Source organism: Galeopterus variegatus, unplaced genomic scaffold, assembly GCF_000696425.1.
Source record: "Galeopterus variegatus unplaced genomic scaffold, G_variegatus-3.0.2 Scaffold297, whole genome shotgun sequence".
In the NCBI taxonomy this organism is placed as follows: domain Eukaryota; kingdom Metazoa; phylum Chordata; class Mammalia; order Dermoptera; family Cynocephalidae; genus Galeopterus; species Galeopterus variegatus.
In genome coordinates, this window is record NW_007726408.1 from 296,341 (window position 1) to 320,012 (window position 23,672).

The 23,672-nt window shown below is 36.3% G+C and overlaps 1 protein-coding gene across 1 annotated transcript in view; it reads right to left on the reverse strand.

The window, feature by feature from the left end:
* LRRK2 (leucine-rich repeat kinase 2) overlaps positions 1-22,838 on the reverse strand; it is a 136,051-nt gene extending 113,213 nt beyond the window's left edge. Inside the window, exons 1-7 of the mRNA XM_008567142.1 lie at positions 22,688-22,838; positions 22,345-22,430; positions 17,956-18,065; positions 14,504-14,592; positions 11,429-11,563; positions 8,553-8,687; positions 5,886-6,017 (exon numbers count right to left, since the gene is read on the reverse strand). Of these exons, the coding sequence (XP_008565364.1) occupies positions 5,886-6,017; positions 8,553-8,687; positions 11,429-11,563; positions 14,504-14,592; positions 17,956-18,065; positions 22,345-22,430; positions 22,688-22,838 (838 nt within the window). The remainder of the gene's footprint in view (positions 1-5,885; positions 6,018-8,552; positions 8,688-11,428; positions 11,564-14,503; positions 14,593-17,955; positions 18,066-22,344; positions 22,431-22,687) is intronic.
* Positions 22,839-23,672: the final 834 nt, after the last annotated feature.

A 23,672-nucleotide genomic window follows, 5' to 3' on the forward strand; every position in this document is an offset into this window, starting at 1 on the left:
TATGTCGTTTAATACCAGGATATTAAAAAAGTTACCTAAAAGTTAAATGAAACATTAGCTGGCTTCTCATCCACAGTACTTAAATTACCTTTAATTATGTGAATATGTAAATCAATACATTTGAGTAGTGATGGATATTTTAATGACATTAAAATACATATTTACTTTCTTTTTTTTTTTTTTTTTTTTTTGTCTTTTTCGTGACCAGTAAGGGGATCGCAACCCTTGGCTTGGTGTCGCCCGCACTGCGCTCAGCCAGTGAGCACACCGGACATTCCTATATAGGATCCGAACCCGCGGCGGGAGCGTCACTGTGCTCCCAGCGCTGCACTCTCCCGAGTGCGCCACGGGGGCCGCCCCTATTAAAATACATATTTACTTTAGTTAAAATAGCTTAATATGATGGAGTAAAGTTTTAACATTCATTTCACAAAGTGACTGAGCAAAAATAACGTCACAAGTTTGGGTTACATTAACTTTGTGTTCTCTGACTCCTCCTATCATCGCCATGTGAGAACAATGAGATGTCTGTTATCAATGGCACTACAATACTCACTGTAAAAAATAACTTAATGTTCCTGCCTTCTAAAAGATAGAAGTCTTAAAAAACTCTCCGGCTTTATTAAATCCTTTTGCTGAAACACCTTTTTTCACTTAAAGGAATACTGTTGAGAAAACTCATTGGCACATTACTTGATCTTGTCTATGACGATCTTAGAAAAACATAAGAGGTTATTTTACCACCTTTCACCCACCCGAGGAAGAAATTCCATACCTTTTTACACCCATCTTTTTGAGAATTAACACAACATCCAAATATCGAAATTCTCATGAGAAAAGAATCTATAAGTGATATTCCAGAAATACATGCCTCCTTCCATTTAGCTTATCTGTAACTCACTAACAGTAACCAGGTTTCCTTCTAAAAGTAAGAATGCAACTCTTATTTATCTGTAAGTGTAATTAAATGATCCCTGACACACAAAACCGGATGTGGAAGAGATTCTTTATCATGAAAAGCCTAAAGTCCAAACTAAATGTTAATCAACAGCCTCAAAATCAAAAGGCATAGCTCTCCTTTGTCAATATCTTCCTCTGTTCTTGACTCTTCCACATTCACCTACCACGGCAGACATTCTCCCCAGCCCTAGTGATCACTAGTCTTGGAGAGTCATTTCAAAAAAATTTGCTTCTACGTTTACCAGCTTGTCTAAACTTGGGTTGTCTTCATTACCCTTTTTTCCTACTATTATTCACATGCCAACAGCTGCTCTACCACTGACCAACTGTGTGGCTCCGGGCAAATACTACTAAGACTGGCCATACGTTCAGACAATTTATGTTCAGACAATGTTCAGAAAACATTGTCTACAGCCCTTAAATGCATTATACCCATAATTAGATTACATAATTTGACAAAATGTTAAATGTTTATTTATTGACTTTGGGTTTTTACTTGAATTATGAAAAGGAAGTTAAAAGATTTATTCGGCTTCTTTTGAAACAATAACAGGGACAATAAATTCTCTCATCACTAAATGGAAGAAAAAATGTTAAGAGATAAATGAGAGGGAAAAAACATCCTTATCTAAAGACCAATTTGATGGCTTTTTATTTTCCAAAAAAGTTACAGAAAAATACAAAAATGACATATGACATGATAGTTTCTATAGTTTATTTCATTTCAGTGGTATAATGGCAAGCACCTTTAATGTACCTTTATAGACCTACTATGTAGTAGCCACGTGCCATTTCCCTAATCACAAAAACAAAACCACGTTTTCTCCTGGCTCATTTCAAGGGCTTGAGGTGAACTCACATTTTTAGTGTAATTTGTGCAAGTTGTAACTTGACTGGGGTAAGATGCAAAACGTGTAACAGAGAACTATGTATTCTTATGTAGCGAGATTTAAGAAATCAACTTTTCAATTAGGTTAAAATGCTCTCACATAGCCAGTTTGTACAACTGCATCCTTCTTCATGAACACATAATGAGTAAAGTCTCACCTGCAGAGAGATAAACTACTAAATGGTTACCGCCTGTAAGAAGGAATGCTTTATTTTGTTATGGATGAAGAAATCCAGATAAGTGGGCTGACTTCACGTGAACCTTACTGGTTACATGAACTCGGATAAGACACAAAGACTTGCTGAACCACAGTCCTCATGTAAATGTGGAGATGATAACAATATCCCATCTCCCAAGATTGTTTAATGGGCCAAAAAAAATCATTATGTATATGAAACTACTTTGGAAAGTATGAAAGGAGTATGATAGTATAGACATTATTATCATATCTCACAGTTTGGGTCATATAACAGCATTTAATAAAGGCTTGTTGAGCAAAGAAATAAACTGAGTGGATGTAAAACAATTCAATTTATTAAAAAATTCATTTAACTAAAACTATCTAGGAGTTTTTTAATGCTAAATTCAATTTCCGAATTATACAGGGAATATAGTCATGATTCTAGAAGTGAAAATATAAATTTCTACAAAGAAATCATGAAAATTAGGCTTTTTACATGAATGTTGATCTTCTTTCCCTAAAGTTTTAATGATGAAAAGCTAAATGCCTATTATAATAATCCTAATTTTGCACAAAATATCACTGGTGATCATTTTGGGGAAAGGCCATCAGAACCAACTTCTAACAGTTAATGATCCTACCTTATTATTCACCAACCATTCGTTTTTTAATGCATTGTTCTGCTCACAAAAAAATCAGGGAAATCTCAATTACAAAAAACCGACACCTTTTCATTATAATTTCTTCCATGTAGGTCTTACACAACTTTGTTAATTATTTCTAGATACCTTCTTTTTTTGTTATTGTAAATAACAATGCTTTCAAAATTATATTTTTCAACTGTGTCTGCATAAAGAAATGTAAGTTGGTTTTTTTTGTATATTGATTCTACATACCTTTCTAAATGCTTACAATTTGTAAGTGCTCTTAGGTTCTCTATGTAGCAATTATATAATTTGTGAATAAAGACAATAAGGGTAGGATCATTAACTGAAATCAGGCCAAGTACCAGATTTCTTCATCTCTAACAAAATAAAGCATTCCTTCTTAAATGTAGTAACATTTATTAGTTTATCAAGGAAATACCCAGGTATGTTGAGGAAGGAGAAAAGTTCAACAGAGAGTTGAAAGAAGAACTGTGAGCTGAAAACAACTGGACAAGTCAGAGTAGCCTGTGGAAAAGGAAGAATTCTGGCACTGCACGCAACAGACTAGCCTCAGACTCTCTCCAAGGTAGGGTAGCTCAAGGAGAGTCTTCCACATGACATCTTGATCTTAGCAAGATTCTACAGTGCTCCCAGGTCAGTCTCATGCTCTGGCTCCTGGCAAACATCTCTGGGGGAGCACCTGTAGTTCAGGTCTTCAGGATGTTCAGATGTTAAACTTGACCAAAGAGAAACTCACAAGTATCAAATGTAACAAGTCTCTGTGACTGACTGGCAGTCGGCAATGAAGCAGTGTGTTTAGACTCCCAAGAACTTCATACATTGGAGTTATTAGATACAGAACACAAAATAGCTATGTACTTATGATCAAATAAATAGAAGAATTTTTTTTTAAAGAAAGGGGAGAAGAGAAAAACAAAAGCAAACAAGAGATAATCAAAAGTTACCAAACAGGTCTGAAAATAAACAGAGAAGATTTTTAGAAATGTTTTTTAAAATCTAATAAATAATCAAGTTGAATTCATCACAGGAGTGCAAGGTGGCTTAGTATTTAAAGACCCGTGGGTATAATTCTCCATATTACCAAAAGAAAAAAGAAAGAAATGCCCTTAATGTACTTTCCAAGTATGTGATAAAATGCAATACTCACCTATGATTTAAAAAGAAAGCCTACATGTAAAAATAAAAGCAAACAAGATACAGAAGAAAAGTTCTGAACGTGATAAAAAGCTATATGTCACAAAACAAATAAAACAAGGCAAAATTTTTAAAAAATAAAAAAGCTATCTGTCACAGAACAAACAAAACAAGACAAATTTTTTTTAAAAAAAATTAAAAACCCTTATAACAAGCATTATTCTGGATGGGAGAATATCTCTTTAAAATCAAGAACAACACAAGGATGTCTACTATCAGTGCTTCTATTCAACATTATGCTAGTAATTTGGGGTCATGCAAGAAGACAAAATGAAATAAAGGATATAGGGAACAGAAAGGAAGAACTCAGACTGTCATTATTCACATATTATGTAATTGCTACTTACAGAACCTAAGAGCATGTACACACAAATAGTAAGAGTTTAGAAAGGTATGTAAAACCAATATACCAAAAAAAAAAATCACTTGCATGTCTTTATGCAGACACAGTTAAAACATATATATAATTTTAAAAGAGTTACTATTTACAATAACAAAAAAATAAGGTTTCTAGAAATAACTAACAATGTTGTGCAAGACCTACATAGAAGAAATTATAATGAAATGGTGTCAGTTCTTTTTAAATTGGTCCATATATTTTGTGCAATTCCAGTCAAAATCCCAATGGAGTTTTCCAAGAAACTGGACAAGTTAATTCTAAAATTTGTATGAAATAGTAAAGACCCAAGAAAAAAGCCAAGATATGCCCCAAAAAGAATAATATATAATGACTTGACCTATTAGGTTTTCAGATGTCAGGACTTACAGAACTATAGTAATTTAAACAGCATGATATTGATCCAGACAAATCAAATTAATCAAAGCAACAGAACAACAAGAACAGAAACATACATACAGTCAGTGTACCACACCACTGGGAAATGGGCAAACCATGTAATAAATTATGCTGTGATGGTAACTGACTCTCCATAATGAAAATGGAGGGGGTCAGGGGAGGAGTTGAACTCCTACTTTACGAAAAACAGACTACAGTGCTTTAATACTTGAATGAGAAAGTTTTGGAAAAAAACATAGAATATATTTATTACCTCAGGGAAAGGAAAGATTTCTAAAACAAGACACATTAAAAAGAGTAAATCACAAAGCCACTGATTGCTAAATTTAACTATATTACAAAAACCACTATAAAGATGGTGAAGAGACAGGCCACAAATCAATAGAATATATTTCTAATACATATAAGAATACACCCAAACATCAAAACATTACTATACAGAATGTATGAATCATTTTTTAAAAGAATAGAAGACAGATTGTGTATTTTTAAAAAGGGGAAGCACCAATGGCAAATAAATTGTGGTATGACCACATAATAGAATACTACATACAACTACATGCAAAAATGTTTATTATTCTTATAAACATGGGTTTAATTTTTTTAAGTTGCAGAAGACAACATACAGTGTGATTCCATTTTGATGAAACAAAAACAAGCCCACATTAACGATTTTGTTAAGGGAAACATGCAAATATAGTGGAACTATAGAAAGCAAAAAATGTATAAACACAAAATTCTATAGAGTGTTAACCTCTGTATAGAAAGCAAAAGCAGGAAAGAGCCCAGGGTAGCTTTACCAGCACTGGTGATATACTAATATTTAAGTTGGATGGTGAATTCCATGCATTATGTTTCACATTTTCTACATAAGTTACACTAATCATTTTGTCTATATCAACTACTACATAAATATATTTTAAATAAGATAGCCCTAAAAATAAAAAAAACTCATCTATAAAATTAACTCTTTCAAAAATTAGATTAAGATAACACTTCTTTTACATTCTGCACATCTGTGTTTGCCATTCACTTTAAAGTTCCATCTAAGCATGATAGAGCAATTTGTTACTTTACAGCACATCCATCCCCAATGTTTGTCAATATGCAACTTATCAATCAACATACAATGTACATATGATACATATACTTGTGTCAGATATTGGGATAATAAATTAACCAACAATCATAACTCACCTAATGTAAGCCTATGGAGCAAGCAGCAACTCACTTCTTGAATTTTTTCATTGGTAGGGAATGCTTTCATGGCTTCCACCACAATATTATAACACCTGACGTTGCCACTCATAAGGACTTCAACATTATTGCCTAAATTTAAAGAAATCATAATTATCAATAAGGTAATATTTTTCTCCTTTCAAATATGCATACAAAGATATCTCATTTAGATTGCAAATATGTGTCCTCATAATGACTACATTTCCAAATTTAAATATCATGTTCTGTCAAATAGCTATAAAAAAATACTGTTGTTCATTGCTATTATAATGGGCTGTAAGACTCACCTTTAGCATGAAGGGAAAATTGCTTTATTCCTGTTTCTTGTCTTAAAAACTTAAGACCAAATAAAGGGAAAATTTGTAGTGCTTTTATATACATCTCAAAATTTAATGTCTTGGCCATATTTCAAGTAAATGAATTTTGAGGACTACTTCCTGATGAAGCCCTACCCCCTGGACAATGGCATTTGCATCATTTGTTTTTGTCAGACCAATAGTAGGAAAATCAAGATTATGTCACATAATAGAGCAGCTAAAATGACCTATGATCTATTTCCTCTGTTCCAGATTAGCCAGTGTACAAGGAAGCACTGTGCAAAGCAGGCTTCCTGAAGGTTCTGAGATAGATAGGAGGAAAGAATAGAGAAAAGAATAGGAGAAGAGAAGCATAACACTAAAGTTATGACCAACCTGTCATAAAATATATTACAAACACAGGTGAAACAGAAAGGAAGGAAAGAACCCACCGGGAAAAACAAGTGATCTATAGAGGGAGTTATGAACCTATGTGGGAAAAAACATTCATATCTCTCAATGAAATGTTAACTATTCTTATTTTTTAAAAATGCTGTCTGCAAAACATTTTTCTTTCTTTTTTGGCACAGCCAAAACCAACCAACTGTTTTCCCAAAAATATATTTTTATGTTTAAATTGTATTTAAAAACATTAAATATAGAAAAACTTGTAATAATGAAAGGAAATGGCCTTTTAAAACAATTATCTGCTTTGACTCAGGATAGCAGACATGATTTGCTCTAAGACGGAAATGCAAACATCTTGCAGTTAGAATCAGTGTTTAAAACTCTTGATCTCTTGATTTTTAGCTGCTACTTTCTGTGACCTTCGCATTATGAATCAACACATTTTAACTGGAGTTATGTCAGATGTGGGTGGGAAACAATGAATTCCAAAAACAGTCAGCCCAAAATAAACCAATAAATGAATAAATTTAACCAAGGAAAAGTACAATGCAGAATATGCTCAGTTTGTTGGCAGTGATGACTCAGAGAAATGTAAAAGTACAGCCATTCTCTACCACTGTTCAGCCCCATCCACATTCAAGCATTTAATTTCCTGTGGATAAGAAAACGTTGTGGTTTTATAAACATCACAAAGACACAAGCCATTAGGTTTTTACCCTGCTAGAGTGAAGTCTCACATCTTCAAATTGCCATACTGATTTCCATATCTAAAACTATTTATGCATATTATATGTAGTTTACAACATACATATAAAATACACACTGTGTAATAACACCATCTATGATTTTAGAACACACCTTACAAACCAGGTACTATTCTACATTCTTCACATTATTTAACTCATTTAATCCTCAAAACCACTTCACGTATAGGAGGATGAAAATATTGCTAGATAAGCACATACAAGAATACTTCAAAAAGTTTATGGAATAATGGAATGAAAAGATACTATGAATACTTCCATGAACTTTTTGAAGACCTCTCATATGTATATTCTGTACAAACCCACACAGGTAATCATGAAACATGAAATGTTAATGTGCATTTGCAAAACAAAACAAAATCTTATTTTAGCCCATTAGCAATCATTAATAGTATATACAGCAAATTTATTTCTTCTGATTTGTGCTTCTTTTGGTGAGAAAAGTGGCTAGATTTCAAAGTATCACTAAAATGCTAACCAGGAATCACCAGAGAGTTCAAACTCTTCCATGTGGCATTTCAGGCCCTTCATGATCTCTACTGCCATGTCTCCAGCCTCATCCACCAACTCTTACCAAACCCTTCCCCCACCTCCATCAATGAAACACAAGCAGATGTTCGGGGATGTGCATCCACATTTGCACACACACATGCACACGCACACACTCAAACTCGCAGTTTACTGAGCTACTTTTATCTTCTGGAATGTGCTACACCATCTCTTGCTACAGCTTCTTTATACTTAACAAAGTATCCCACTGACTGGACGCTTTGCCTGCGTTCTCACTTCACCTCACACCTCCCTGCCCACAAGCTCTCCTAATCGTTCAAGTCTCAGCTAGGAGATCACGCCTCACTCCCTACTTGTTCTCATAAGTTACTTGCCTCATAATACATTGTAATCACCTACGTACTTAACTGTATCCCCCACTGTACTCTGAGCTCTCAAAAGGCAAGGGACACATTTCTACTGTCCACTATTGTTTCCCCAGGGCCAAGCCCAGAGCCAGCTGCAGTACAGTATCCATAAATATAAATCAATTGAATGAATGAGTTTAGCATTCACAAGTGTCTAAATAATAAAAATATTTTCAAAACACACTCAGTAAAAAGATATTTTGTAATTTTTCAAATACAAAAAAAATCAAGGCTACTTACAAGGAATTGCTAGGGAATGTAAACAGTGCAGAACATGAAGCACAATTTCCTCTTCATCTTTAAAATGTTTCAATGCATTTAGCAATATCATATAATCTTTGTTCTCTACAAATTCAGTCAGCTGCTCTTCTGAAACTAAAAACAACAGGCAAAACATTGTAAAAGCTTAAAGATGACATAAAGGTATAATTACACAAAAAAATATAATATTCCTGATGGATGTATGAGGCACAGCAAATACAATATACTACTTTAAATAAATACAAATTTCTACAAAAACAACTCTTCCTAAGAATTTTAGAGTGGGAAAACAAGCTGTTGAGATTGAAATAATTTTGTTTCGACCTATATGAGCTACTCCATGTTTTGAAATATAAGAGTTAGTTACCAAACTGTTCTCAGAAAAACAAAATAATGTACAATTTTATTTGGAAGATCCTAGAGAAAACTGACCAGTGACTGATAAAGACAACTTACTGGAAGTGAACATACTACAATACTTAAGAGGGAGAAGTTAATGGTAGACTGTTGAAGGGCAGGTAAATGTGTCAGTTCAAGAGTTGTGAACCTGAGCAAATGTCAAGTAATCAGACTGAAATACTCTGTATTAATGGTTTTCCATCAGAGAGCAAAATTTGTCATCATTATTTTTCACAATGAAAGTTTTTTGATCAAGTCAATGAGTTCCATCTGAAGTCATTTTATTTGGCAGAAACCTCAAAAACGCATATAAAAATATGTTTTATCTAGACTGAAAAGGTTGTCAACAAAAGTGTTAGAAAATGCAACACTTTGTAATTGACATTAATTTCTTCAATTTTATACCAGTGTGCCCATATAAGATAATGTGAACTTTGATTAAGTTCTTCTAAAAAACGAGGGACATCATGGAATGTTCTCATCTTATGGAATAGTTTCTACAGCATACTCTCAAATTTTGAAAATTAACTTTATTAACTGAAGTTTTTTGAAAATTAACCTTATTAACTAAATTAGCTAAGCCCTGGGGATCTTGATACTCCTGGAAAAATCAGAAATTTTTCTACTCTACATTTATAATCATAATACTATCATCACTGATGATCTTTCTGTTTAATAAGATTCTTCTTTTTAACATTCCCTGGTCCAGCTCCATACTTCTGAATGAGCCCCACAGTGCTGGTGAGAAAGTGATGTTAGCCTTTTTTCCATGAATAAGAATGTGCCCAAAACTGCAACACAGAAGATTACTGGCCTTGCGAGACAACAGAGCCTCAAACTTTATCTTGCCCAATTCTTATCAAAAGCTTAGTTGCAAGATATTACATCTACAAAAGACAGTCTGAGAGACATGAAGTTCCTCCATTCCTCACTCAGAGAAAACTATCTTCTCCTCCACCAAGCCTGATCATCCCAGAGCTGGGTACCAGGCCCATGCTGTTCTGACTCCTGATAGAGCCGCTTTCTCTGAAATACACTTTGCTTTCCTTGCAAAATATGTGCACTTTATCATCTCATCCAGGGAAACCCGTGGGAGGATTGTCTGAGGTCTCTTATGAGACCAGTGACTTCCCCTGGAGTGATGGGTTTACTTTCATCCCAAGAGATTTTATAAACCAAGTTTACAAATATTTACCTCTTTTCTTTGCCAGATGGGAAGCAAAGAGCCAAATTTCTGGCCCATCCCTTTGCAAATATGCAGGACCTTAAGTAACGAGTAAGCTTAACCTCACTTCACATTATTTTCCCTTTATTCATTTTCTCATCCATTTTTTCTCTAATGTACTATAGTTATCTATAAGTTGTTTAAAGTCCTTCTGGAATAAGTCAAGGACTTAAACAGTTCGAATGATCTATCCTATTCCTGGAGCTGCCAGAAATTAGAGTGGTCAACTCATATTGACACAGGGCCCACATGAATTATTCTTAGCCTAAACCACTTGCACCGTTGGCTCTTACGTGCCCTCAGAAGGTTGCTCACATCACCCCTATGACCCATTTCCTCATAAAGCCAGAGGAAAGACTACACAAAGGTTCTAAACAAGTCTGTTATCAATCTCGGCACCATGCCGTGAAATCCATATTAGTCTTCTTCCTAAGAAACATACAGAGTTTGTTTTTTATACAGAGCCTTTAGCAATTTCTAAAATCCCTGGTGATGACTCGACATCATAAAACCAAATTTAACCTATGCTTGGCTTCACAGTTTTATTTTTTCTTTCTTACGGACACATCCAGTTTTCAAACTGAAGCTTATGCCTTGTCAAGCAATGGAAGAAAGTCTGCTACAATTGTATGATTCATATGATTTAATGAAATTCACTCCACAAAAACTAGCAATATTTCTGAATTAACTCTATTATTTTTTTAAGTGACTGGAATAGGATTTTGTTTATTTGTAGTGACACACAATCCTCATAGATACAGAATTGAAGTAAACATAATAACATAATTAGCCTGTTAACTCATGGATGGGAGGATTGGGTTATTTGTTTATCTGTTTGTTTGTTTTCCTAGATAATCTCAATGGCTATCCTAAATACATTAATTCATTTTAAGCATTTTTTTAACTTTATCAATACACAATGTAGTTGATTTTCGTGTCCCTTTACCAGTTCCATCTAGTCCCCCTTCCCTCTTCTCCCTCCCCCCATCAACATCATATCTGTTCACTTGTCTTAACAAGTTCAAGGAATTGTTGTGATCGTTGTGTCTTTCCCCCACCCCGTTTTTTTGAATTAACTCCATTATTTACCCTTGGCAGACAACTCCCACTTATTAATAAATAGTACAATTTTAGATACCTTTTTCTTACTATAATTACATTCTACTTTTCCTGCCATAAGCTCTTTTTATTATATATATTTCAAAATAAAGAATTTGACATTTATAAATACCTCTCTCAAACAGCACATGTAAAGCTTTGCATCCAAGTTTCTGGACTTCATCATTGGCTGAAAATGTGCGCATGGCATCGAAAATTAATAGGAAGATATCGCTTTCTTCATCCAATATCAGCAAAGTGATTTTACCTATTTTAAAGAGAATAATATGCCCTAAGTAAATAGCTACTTTAACAGTGTATTAATTTTTACATGAGGACTATGAATGGTTTGTGGACTTTATTTGTTAAACCACTTAATTGCCCCAGATGTTAGAACTATCATGCTCTATGGTCTTTCTAAATGAAGTAAATTTCTAGCTCACTTTACTCTAATTTTATGATTCACAGTCAATACTTCAGGCCTAGATCTCTTGCCTAAACTCCTGAAACATATTTCTATCTGTACCTTAGACAACACCATCCGAATACTCCATAGGCACCCCAAGTCTAGAGTATTCCTATTCCTTCTCTTCATCAATAATATCATCATCCAATAGTTACCCAAGAGAGATACCACCAAGTCATCTTTCCTCCCTCATCCTCCCTCTCTTTTCATTCTCTATCCAACCAACGAATCAACTTATTACCAAGTCTTCAATGTATCTCCTAAATATCTCAAAAACTTCTTTTGAACAGGCCCCTCCATTCCTATTGGGTTCAGGACCATATCTACTCCCACCGAAAATGCAAAAACAATTATTTAATTGCTCTACTTGGCCCAAATCTCTACCTATCAAGTTTATTCCCTGCATTTTATTTCTAAAACACAAATGTGATCCTGCAAATCCCTTGCTAAAATTTTCTAAGGCCATCCCGTACTCCTTTGTGTGATGAACATGACCCTTCCCAAAACTGACTACATGTATCTCATCAGCTCCATGTCCTTCCATGCATTGTCTCAACTCCAAATATTCTAAACTGCTTGCTCATCACTAGACATGTTCTTTTACCTCCCTTTGCACTCACACTAGCTGCATGGAATACTCTTGCCCTTTTTTTACAACAAACATACTTCTTCCGTAATTCAAGAAATAACACCTATTCTGTCAATAAAAACAGTAGTACTGGAACAGGAGTGCTGGTAGTAGCAGTAAATACTTCTATAGCACATAATATGTCAGACACTGGTTTGAAGCACTTTACTGTAACACATTTAATCCACACCACAACCCCATGAGATACGTGCAATCTCAATTTAGAGATAAGAAAACTGAGGCACAGAAAGTTAAGTGACCCAAGTGACTTTGCCCAAGATCCAACAACTCGTAAAAGGCAGAGCTAGATTAAAAATAGGCAGCTCGTGACCATGCTCTTAACTCCTACAAGTGAGTTTAACTGCTCTCTCCTCTACACTCCTATGACGACTTTTTCCATACCTCTGTTATAGCATAAGCTCTTATCTGTCTGCCTGTACTGTCCAATTCATAGCCACTAATCACATGTGGCTATTTAAATTCATTAAAATTAAATACAATTAAAATTCAGTTTTTCACATTTCACATGGTCAGTAGCCACACATAGCTATTAGCTATGAGACTAGACGGCACGGACACAGAATTTTTCCACCAGGGCAAAAATTTATATTGGACAGCAGAGGTGCTGAATTGCAAACTTCTATATTGTAAGAATTTTACCTCATCTGTCTTAGAATTCTCCAGCACCCAGCCTAACAGTAAGTTCCCAATAACTATTAAATCAATTGATTAATGGCTAGATAATAAAAAATGATTCACAATTTAAACTCTGGTAAGTATCCGAAATAATTTTAAAACACCTGTAAAACTTTCCTAATGGCTCAAAATTCTGAATGTTATAATATGGGAGAAATTACGTTAACTAGTCTTTTCAAAACATGTGTCAAATTTCCTAGCTGTCTGTATTCTGCTGACTTCAATACATGCCAGTGTTGACAGGTTTCTCAGATTCATAAACCATCATCTTTCTGTCCATTCCCAAATGGAGAATGAACAAAAAAATGTTCCCAAGGATGAAGTTAAAGCAAAACATGGTTAAGACCAGTTAGTACCTGCCATTAAAAACTATAATAAAAGGCTCTGATGAAATGGTGAGTACCATCTGGTCTTCCCTATCTCTCTTCCTTCATACCCTCGGTCTTTTCCCTCTTTCTTCCTTTCTCTTTCTCCTGTAGGGTCTTCACTACTTAGCAGGGCTAATGAAAACATTTAAAATCTTCCCACCCACATGTCCAGCCTCTTTCATGCTATCCTCCCAGGCCTCGGCACACATGGTTCTCTTGACTTAAAATGCCCTCCCCTACACTGAGTGAAACTCCTCCCAATCCTTCAGAATTAGCTCCCCTGAGAGCAGCCTTTCTTGGAACCTTATATAACAGCAAGCATCCTTCATAGCAATGATCTCAGCTACTGCACCATTTCAAGATTCTTTGTTCTCAGGTCCGTTATCCTCCTCAGAGCAGGTTTCCGCAGGCAAAGAACCTAACATGTGGAATCAGACCCCACTTCTATCACTTAGTGGCTGAGGTAACCTCTCTGCACTTCAGTGTTTCTCACCTGGAAAACTGAGGTAAAATACCTATCCGAGGTATTTTAAGGATTATGTTTTTAAAAGGATGTGAAGCATTTTACATTTGAAGCCTGACATCTAGCAAGCACTCGAGAAGTAATGCTATATATTTTTTTAAATATGATTTTTATAGCATACCCTAGAATATACATAACAGAAAACATATTAAAGACATATAGGGAGAAAGATATAATGACATCAAGGGCATGAATGACCACCAAGCTAGAGGGAATGTGAGATGTTGGACAAAATTTGGGGAGCAAAGCTGAGCTAGAAATGGAGATTTGGGAGAAATACACAAGGTAATGTTTAAAACCAAGTATTGGATTTTTGAGAGAGAAGTATAGAGAAAAAAAGATAAGGAGAAAAAGATGGAAACAAAGAATTTTGGACATCAGTGATATTTCAGTTACATTATATATATATACATTATATACATTCAGTTATATTATAGTATAATCCTAAAATATTAAAGCAAATTTAGCAAATGGTTTCAAATATTTTTTAAATTTGAGTCAATATGAAAAATATATGGGTGTATTACCTGAAGTTAGGAGGAGATCTAAGGCCTTCAGTCCAATTGTTGACAGGTTTATACTGGCATTATGAACTGTTAGCATTTTAAGAATCAGTCTGGAGTTAAAAACAGAAATCAAGACAAAAAATGAAATATTCTCATAGGTTTGCTTATTTAGATTTTTTTTTCTCACCTATGTTTTTAGTAGTCTCATTTTTTAAATTTCCTATAGTGAAGCTCCGGTTATTTCTTCCTACAAACCTGAATCAGGCTTATAAAAATTAATAGGGGGCCGGCCCGGTGGCGCACTGGATAAGTGCGCCGCTTGGGAAGCGCGGCGGCGCTCCCACCGAGGGTTCGGATCCCACATGTGGACCGGTTCCCGCTCACTGGCTGAGCGAGGCGCGGGAGCATCACCGAGGGTTGCAATCCCGTTGCCGGTCCCGGTCCGGTACGGGGGCAACACTGAGGGTTGCGATCCGTTGCCAGACACGGAAAAAGACAAAAGACAAAAAAAAAAAAAAAAATTAATAGGAAATGCTAATTAGCATGATTGTGGTTAATATTTCACAATATAAAAATGTCATATCATCAGGTTGTACACCTTAGATATATATATATATAGTTATAGCATAAGCTCTTATCTGTCTGCCTGTACTGTCCAATTCATAGCCACTAATCACATGTGGCTATTTAAATTCATTAAAATTAAATACAATTAAAATTCAGTTTTTCACATTTCACATGGTCAGTAGCCACACATAGCTATTAGCTATGAGACTAGACGGCACGGACACAGAATTTTTCCACCAGGGCAAAAATTTATATTGGACAGCAGAGGTGCTGAATTGCAAACTTCTATATTGTAAGAATTTTACCTCATCTGTCTTAGAATTCTCCAGCACCCAGCCTAACAGTAAGTTCCCAATAACTATTAAATCAATTGATTAATGGCTAGATAATAAAAAATGATTCACAATTTAAACTCTGGTAAGTATCCGAAATAATTTTAAAACACCTGTAAAACTTTCCTAATGGCTCAAAATTCTGAATGTTATAATATGGGAGAAATTACGTTAACTAGTCTTTTCAAAACATGTGTCAAATTTCTATATAATTTTTAATTGTCAATGGTACCTCAATGAAGTTAAGGGAAAAAAAAGAAAATCAAAGAAATTAACAAGGAACTATTACAAATCCCAATAGAAAAGTTATAAGAACTGCTTACTTCCCTCTAAATATTCAAATTCAGTTATTAACTATTTTCACCCAACTTCATATCCAAAATATCATGGACTTAATATCATGGAAATAAAGCCCATTTTTTGTGATGTAAATTTGTGAATTATATGTTATGCCTGTTGATATACTACGTTAATGTAATAAAGATGTAGTTTGTATATATACATTAAGAATTCATTTGAATATCTAAATTTTGATAGCTACTATTTTTGAAAGATAAGTTAATCATATTTTACATTAGAAAGTAAACCTAGCACAAGTATGTCAATAGTATTTAATTAGTTCAAATTTATGAGATTTTAAGCCCTGTGTTGTCAATTCCAAAATATATTCTTTAGTCTATTCCTGCCATGTCTTGTTTGGTTTTATATTGTTTACAGCAAACTGAGCTAGTAACATCTACAGCTTCATCCAGATCCAAGAACTTGTTACATGATCTTCACCTGGTGAGGTGAGAAACTGAGAGACCCTACCTTTGATTTTCAGTCAACTCTTCTCCTACCCACTCTGCCCCTACTGCTCCCTGTAGCATACCCACTATTCCTGACTTGCAGAGAAGAGATTTATTTTCTAGTACTGGTAAATCTTTGAGGGGGAAAAGACCTTGAATATAGGAAAATACATTTTACAATAAATTTTTGCTGGGAATGATCTAACATGCTCCACAGTAGAGAGCAGTGTGCATCTTGTTAACAATTGCATTGCTTCTGGCCTAGAGTAGGAGCATAATAAATATTTAATGAATGGAGGATGAATGAATAAACAAATGAGTGGGCGAGTGAGAGAGTGAATGAATAAATGAATGAGACTTTGCATAGAAACGCTTATGTAATTTAATTTGAATGGTTAGTTTTTACTGGGCTATGACTAGATGAGTTTTCCAACCATTCCCTGAGACTGGCTAATCTTGGGAGATCATGGAAATTCTCAACCAAACTAAGGGACATAAAGTTAGAATTACTAATAACAGGTATATTTTGGGGTAATTCCTCATTAAATGCTATATACTTTAGAACTGACTCATAAAATTTCAGACACTAGTTTGGAGATGATAACATTGATTAATTATAAATACGCTCTTTTCAAAACTAACCTTTAGATGCTGAAAAGTGAAGAACAGCAACACATTTATTTATCAAAAATGGAAAAATGTGAGACCGGTTCCCGCTCACTGGCTGAGCGAGGTGCGGGCGCAGCACCGAGGGTTGCAATCCCATTGCCGGTCCCGGTCCGGTACGGGCACGACACTGAGGGTTGCGATCCGTTGCCGGACACGAAAAAAGACAAAAAAAGGAAAAAAAAAATGGAAAAATGTGTAAGCACAGATATGCTTGCCTATGAAAAAACACACAGCTCTAATTTGTCTAAATTTGCATCTATAGTTGATACTGGTAAACAATACAAAGAGGTAAAATTTAGTTTTGCATAAATTATGTTTTTCCCAAGCACTATACCACTGGAAGCAGAATATATTCACAATTTCCTTCTCTGTGGTAAGGAAAAGTCACACTAGGTATAAAGAACACAAATTAATAGCAAGGTATTTTTTAAATGTCAAGAAACAAAGTTACCCAAAAAGGATTTTTCTAGAAACATATTTTTCTTCAGAAAACTTTTTCTTAACTAATTATGGCTAAGAAATTGGTCTCATCTAAGAAGTCATTATGTTGCAAACTACAAAAACATAGCTCGTAAAAATAGCTATCAAGATTTGGCTATAGATGTGTTCAAAGGTAATTTCCTCTTTTTCTTCTTTTTGAAAGCCACAGTTTAAACTCACTAAACATTTATGTATGAATATGCATAAATGTACTATTTAAAGACAGCAAAACATAAACTTTTAAATATCTACTTACAGAACTAACTTTTCAGTTCCCATATTTTTTAAGAACTTGTGGTTTATATCAGTTGTACTATTAAAAAGCAAAAACTCTTCTTGGTTTGAATTCATAAGTAGTCATCAAAAATCTGCAGCTTAATCAATTGTATAATTATATGATTATATTATCAAAATAATAACATTGACATTTTACTTCAAGTGTTAGTTTTCTAATTCAAACTTTTGAGTTTAAAGCTCTCTATAAATGTAAATCATTGACTCAAGGAAAAATATCTATATTTTAAAGGATTTTACCAGAGTGGGCCCGAACTGCAAATATAATGTATCAAAAGAAGGGTTGTCATATGTACAGATGAATATTCAGCGCAGTTTGCTTTTACACATCTATTATACTTACTGGTGAACACCAAGGATTTCCCAATCATTTCCAATATCCTGGGGTCCCACTAAGCTTTGCATTGTATCTGGACAGATTTCTATTAATTTGCACAGAAATGACCAACCCACCTGAAAGCAAGAAAGGCAAATATTCACATGGTTTTTTGAGGATACTAATGGAATATATTCAGTCAAACATTAATCTCCTCATTCTTAGTGGAATAGATGATTACATCATTTTTAAATAATTATTTGAAACCAAAACAATACCCTTAAACGCTTACTGAGAAACACAAGCAAGCCATATACTTAGAATGCATCTTTCTCCAGAATTCATAACAGAAAGGCATATAAAAAAATACAATAACATTTCCAAATGATGAAGAAAATCAAAATGCCTATTGTCTAGGTAAAACAAACTATAAAAAATAGTTTTAAAGGGCATACCAAGATTATTAAGTACAAAAATGGTTATACTTGGGCCTTAGTACTTTTTCAGCCATTTCTACCTGACATAATTTCTTCTAAGTATTTAAGATTTTAATTATAGGAAGAAATGAAGTGGGTTGGATGGAGGATTAGGGGACGTCGGAGGTTTTCGCGGCAATGCATAAGATATCGGGAATGACTGCTCCCCAGGCAATGAAGCTACAGTAACAGTGGCAAGAGAAATGGCATTGTCCAATGTTACAAGAGAAAGGGAAAGGGTGCTATAATATGGAGAGGAGGTAGAATTCCTCAGTGGCCCCCTTTAGATCTCTCCAGAATGTCTACATATGAACTGATGAGGCCTAGAGATCATAAATGTTCCTAGGCTCTTTCACATTTCCAAACAAAACATGAACTTATTAACGCATTTTAAATATATCTGCACTCAGTCATTTTCACATGATGCCACCTTGAATAAGTTGCTCTTTACCTCTGAAAAAATTACAAGGCCCTGATTCCAAACTGGAGATTACATTTAACCCATTCTTCCTACTGAATATTCCTCTCTAAATCTAAAGGACCTTCAATTCTTTCTATTACATTATAAAACTATACTTGATATGATCAGGAAAAAACAAAGAAAATATAATATGCATATATATATGTAGCATCTAGAGATTAATAAAAAAGTGCCTAAGTATGACATGTGATAAATACCAATACAATACAGACCCTGAAAGTAAGACTAACTGTGAGCCAGAATTACCCAGAGAGGGATGTAATATGGAACTGGTAGAAGTCTAGCCAGGTTTCAAAAGATTCTTCTAAAACTGATGAGCTGTGAGGACACTAGGGTGCAACATGGTAAGGAGACCGTTAAGGAGAGGAGAATATTTAGGGATAAGACTGGATGCATAAGTGGAGGTGAATGTTGCAGAGAGTTGAATGATGAGGTGGGAGACTTATACACATAGAGCAAGGAATAACAGCACAAGTTTCCTACCTGCTTACAGGAGTAAACAAGGAGTATTTCAGAAAGATAAAAATGATTATGCAAAATCTCTTTATAATATTATTTCTGGATCTTTTCCACATTAACCACAAATTGTTTTATTTTTTTTGTTACTTCCTTTTACATAATTTCAAATTGCTTGAAAAGGCAGCAATTTGTGACAGCTATTTTTACCTATATTTAAGTAGAACATCCTCCTCCACGTAAGCTGAACAGACACTGACAATCCAGCTGTCATAGAAACCAACTATTTTTATGCTTTCGTAAAATACATTGAGACTTTTTCCCCCAAGTAATTAAGAAAATAACATTCTGAACAGCTTCTGGTGAGGAAAAAAAAATCACATAGGATGCTAAACTCATCTCTGTACCTGCATGGCTGAGTCAAGGAGAGAACCTGTTTTGTTTTGATTGGTAAAGCAGCAACATCAGTAATTTCTTTGCAGAGAGATTCAGGCAACTGAGCTTTCAGTCACTATGTGAAACTGCTATGATTAAATAGAATCTCTGGCAGCAAAGCACAGGTAACAATTGATTCATTAATCTATTCAATTAAAAGCTTATCTTTCAAAGAAAGAAAGTTCCGATCCTGCACAGTTACAATATAATTAAATTGATAGTTTCAGTTTATTATAATTATTCTGTAAACTCAAGCATCTAATTAATGCACGATGGGAGAGAGTCTGGGGCTAATGAAAATTTTAACTACTTTAATATATTTTGTTCCCCTTCTTCAAAGGTTGAAACTGTATGGATAAAGAGAAGTAAAATTAGGAGCACACAGAAATGACTGGCAGGAAAAGTAGAGGGCAGCTAGCCTAGCTTTCAATTCTCTGAAGATAGTCATTTACAAAATGCATTAATAAAATATGAAAAAAAATTGAGAATAAAAAATTCAGAGCCTGGAATATCATGTTAAAAGACTTCCGGAATCAAACCTTAATATTTAATTTATCTTAACTCCTTAAATTTATCAAGAGTTTTTAATTCAGCACTTCCAGCTACTTCAACATTTAAAGCATCGAAGGATACCTATACCAATCACACCAACAATATGAAGAAATTTGAAGGAAAAAAACTACTTTCAAGTGAAGTATTAAAATATGAGTAGACAGACTCCTTTCTACACACCTTTAATAAGACCAACAATAATTAAAATTGCTGTCATTGTACCTAGCATGTCTGCAGTACTTGTACCAAACCATTGTGCTTTTTACTGGCTTGCACAAAAATCTTATGAATTCAGCAGCTCGTGGATTGTATGATGGAAGGAGATTTTGAAGGTGAGAGGACTTGAGTACTGGCTCTGTCACAAGCTCTGTCAACCTCAGTAAGCTACATACTCTCACTAAGCTATGAGGGTAAAATATTCAGTAAGATTTAACTATTCTGTTCAATTAAATTGCCAAATCAAAAGACTATTCTTTATTTTCCAGCATACTTTGCCTCTGGTATCCTCTGGGCAAAGCTATTGAGTGACATTCATAACTACTGCAGACGAGTGTGCCCAGGCTTGGGCAGTTTCTAAAACCAAGAATCAGGTGGTAGATATGTTCCAGGCTCCCTGGGGCTCTCCAGTCTAGCACTGTCTTCTCTGTACCCTGCAGACCAAGGCCTTCCCTGGGTCTGCTTGTCCTGGGTGATACCAAGCAGGAGTGACTCTATCAAGCACATAGTCTAGGAAATGGAGGCTGCCAGAATCCGGCACTTTTGAACACAAAGCAGAGGCAAGTGAGAAGGGGTGATGTGGGTGGACAGCAGCAAGCACAATAGGCCAGTGCCTATAAAGTGACTCATATTCCACGTGCAAAATTCAGACTTTGAGTGCTAAAAAGAAAAGCGTCTTTATCATGCCTCCATCTTTTCTTGGTTTGGTTTGATAGCAGCCCGAAAATCAAGAGTCAGATGGAAAATATTTCACAATTGAAGAAAAATTAAAATATGTATTCCTGATATAAATGCCCTTGTATAAAATTAGCTAGATAAATTGTTCATCCAGACTACATGAAACTAGATACAGAGATTAGCATAAAGATAAAGATAGACACCAGTTCAGAGATTGAGATCATTCTTACACCCGTCTAGCCTCTCGAGAAAGTATTAAGAAACATTGGCTTTCTGACTGTACGTCCACAGAGTTCAAAGTCCAATTCTCTTTCCCTGCTTGACTTAACATGCAGATGACAAAAATGATTTCAGTTCTCCAAAACTCAAAATGCTCCAAAGGAAGTAATCACCTTAGGCAGTAATTTTGTTTTGACTGTAGATCATTCTTACCTACCATCTTAGGACTCCTTCCTTAACATATCCAGATATTTAGCAAATATCTGGGTTTCCTCTGGTATAGACTCTAAAAAGTTCACTTTTACTTTAATTTATATGACAACAGTTGCAGAGTATAACTTTAATGAAACATATAGAGGACTCATAAAACATCACTTACTCTAGATACTACAAGACATATTACAACTAAGGAAGGCTAGAAATCTGTATTCATTTAAAAAAAAAAATAAACAAGCTGAAATCTACAAGAGTTTGCCAGTTACTTAAATTGTACTTTATTACTGTCAATTATTCCCTCTTCGCAAACTGTTCACAATGGTGTCATCTCTGGGACATGCTGTACACTGGGAAGACTGTTAGAACAGTTTGATCTAAACACTAATGAACTCATCTTGCCAATGACAGAACTAAATCTCAACCCATTTTTGTTCCCCTCCTTCCACCATCCATATTCTGTCAGTTTTATAAAGTTACTTCTGAAAGACACAGGGAACATGTAGTGGGCCCCGTTACCCCGTTAACATTGGCTAATGATTTGACAATACTTCATCCTAAAATCACAGTCAGCGGTTCATGAAGCCAAACCTCAGCCATAACCAGCACCTCCGAGTATAGAACATTGACAGGCAAACGTCTCTTTCCCAGCAGAAGGGGGACCGGGTGAAGTGAAAGCAACTCCTTTACCTGCTGCACACTCGCGACTCTCATATACGAGTCCAGGACGATCAACAGTGGCACGTGAACGTTTTTGTCTTGAAATAACTTGGCAGCTGGAAAAGAGGGGGATGGGGGGAAAGAAGCAAAGTCACCATCCACGGCACCCCTTTTAAGTCTGAAAACGGGAGAAAAGCAAGAGGTGAGTGCAAGAGCGTCCTGGGGTTCTCAGCTTCCTCCTGCCCTGAGGAAAGGAGAGAGAGTCTGCGGCTTCTCGAGAGTCCAGGTTTGAGCCGTTCCAAGGGGCAGAGGAGAAAGTTTGCAAAAGTGGGGAGGAGGAGAATAAAGGAACAGTTTCCTTGCCGAGGATTACCGTGCTCGGCGTATGTGAACACCAGCATGTCCTCCAGGATCTGGACCAGCGTGTCTATCTGTTTTCCTTCCTGGACATTGTTCAGCCTGACTATCAACTTCTTCAGACTCTCCTCGTCCTCCTCGCAGCCCTGACAGCTGCCACTGGCCATGGTGGCCCCCGCGGCTCGGGGACAGGGCAGGGGCTCCGGCCACCGCTCCCGCGGCGAGCACAGCTCCCTCCCTGCGCGCAGCCAGCGCCCCCGCGGGCCCGGTCGGCGGCTCCCCGCCCCGCCTGCCCTTCCTCTCCCCGACCCCTCCTCCTCGGCTCCCTCCTCCCCCACCCAGGCCCCAAAATTGAGCTCAGCGGCCTGCCAGAGGCTCGGCCCAGGCGACGCGCCGCACACACGGAGTGACCGTGACCGTGGCGAAGCCCGGCCGGGGTGACCGTGACCGTGGCCCCCACGCCGACCGAGACCCAACCCGGGCGGGCGCCGCCTCCTGGGCCAGGATCGCACTCGCCGGAGCGGGGCGGCGCGGCCGGGAGTTGCGCAGGAGGAAACTGACTCGAACTCCGCCGAGTCCCCAGGTCCGGAGCCCCGCAGCCCGGCCGGCCACCCTGCCCCGCCCGCCAGCCCGGGGCCCTGCAGCCCCACGGAAGGTCTGGGAACTAGGAAGAGAAAAAATGAAAGCCGCCTGTCTCTAGGTCTAAGAATAGAAATCAGGACGTCGGGAAAAGAGGACACCGCCCAGTTGGCCCCTTTTAGGAAAACGTTCTCTTTAGAGTTCCCCCTATGGGAAGATGAGTAATTTTCCCCCAAAGGATGGAGAGGGTTGAGCAATCAGAATTTTCCCAGCTACGTTCTTTTCTGTGATTGTTATGGCTGTTGGTAGGGGAGGAGATAAAAGTTGTTGCCCTGTTAGTTATATGACGTTCTGGTCGCCAAAAGGCCGCAAAATTGACTTTGGAAGATTTGAGTTTGCATTAGGCAGGGTACCGATAGTGG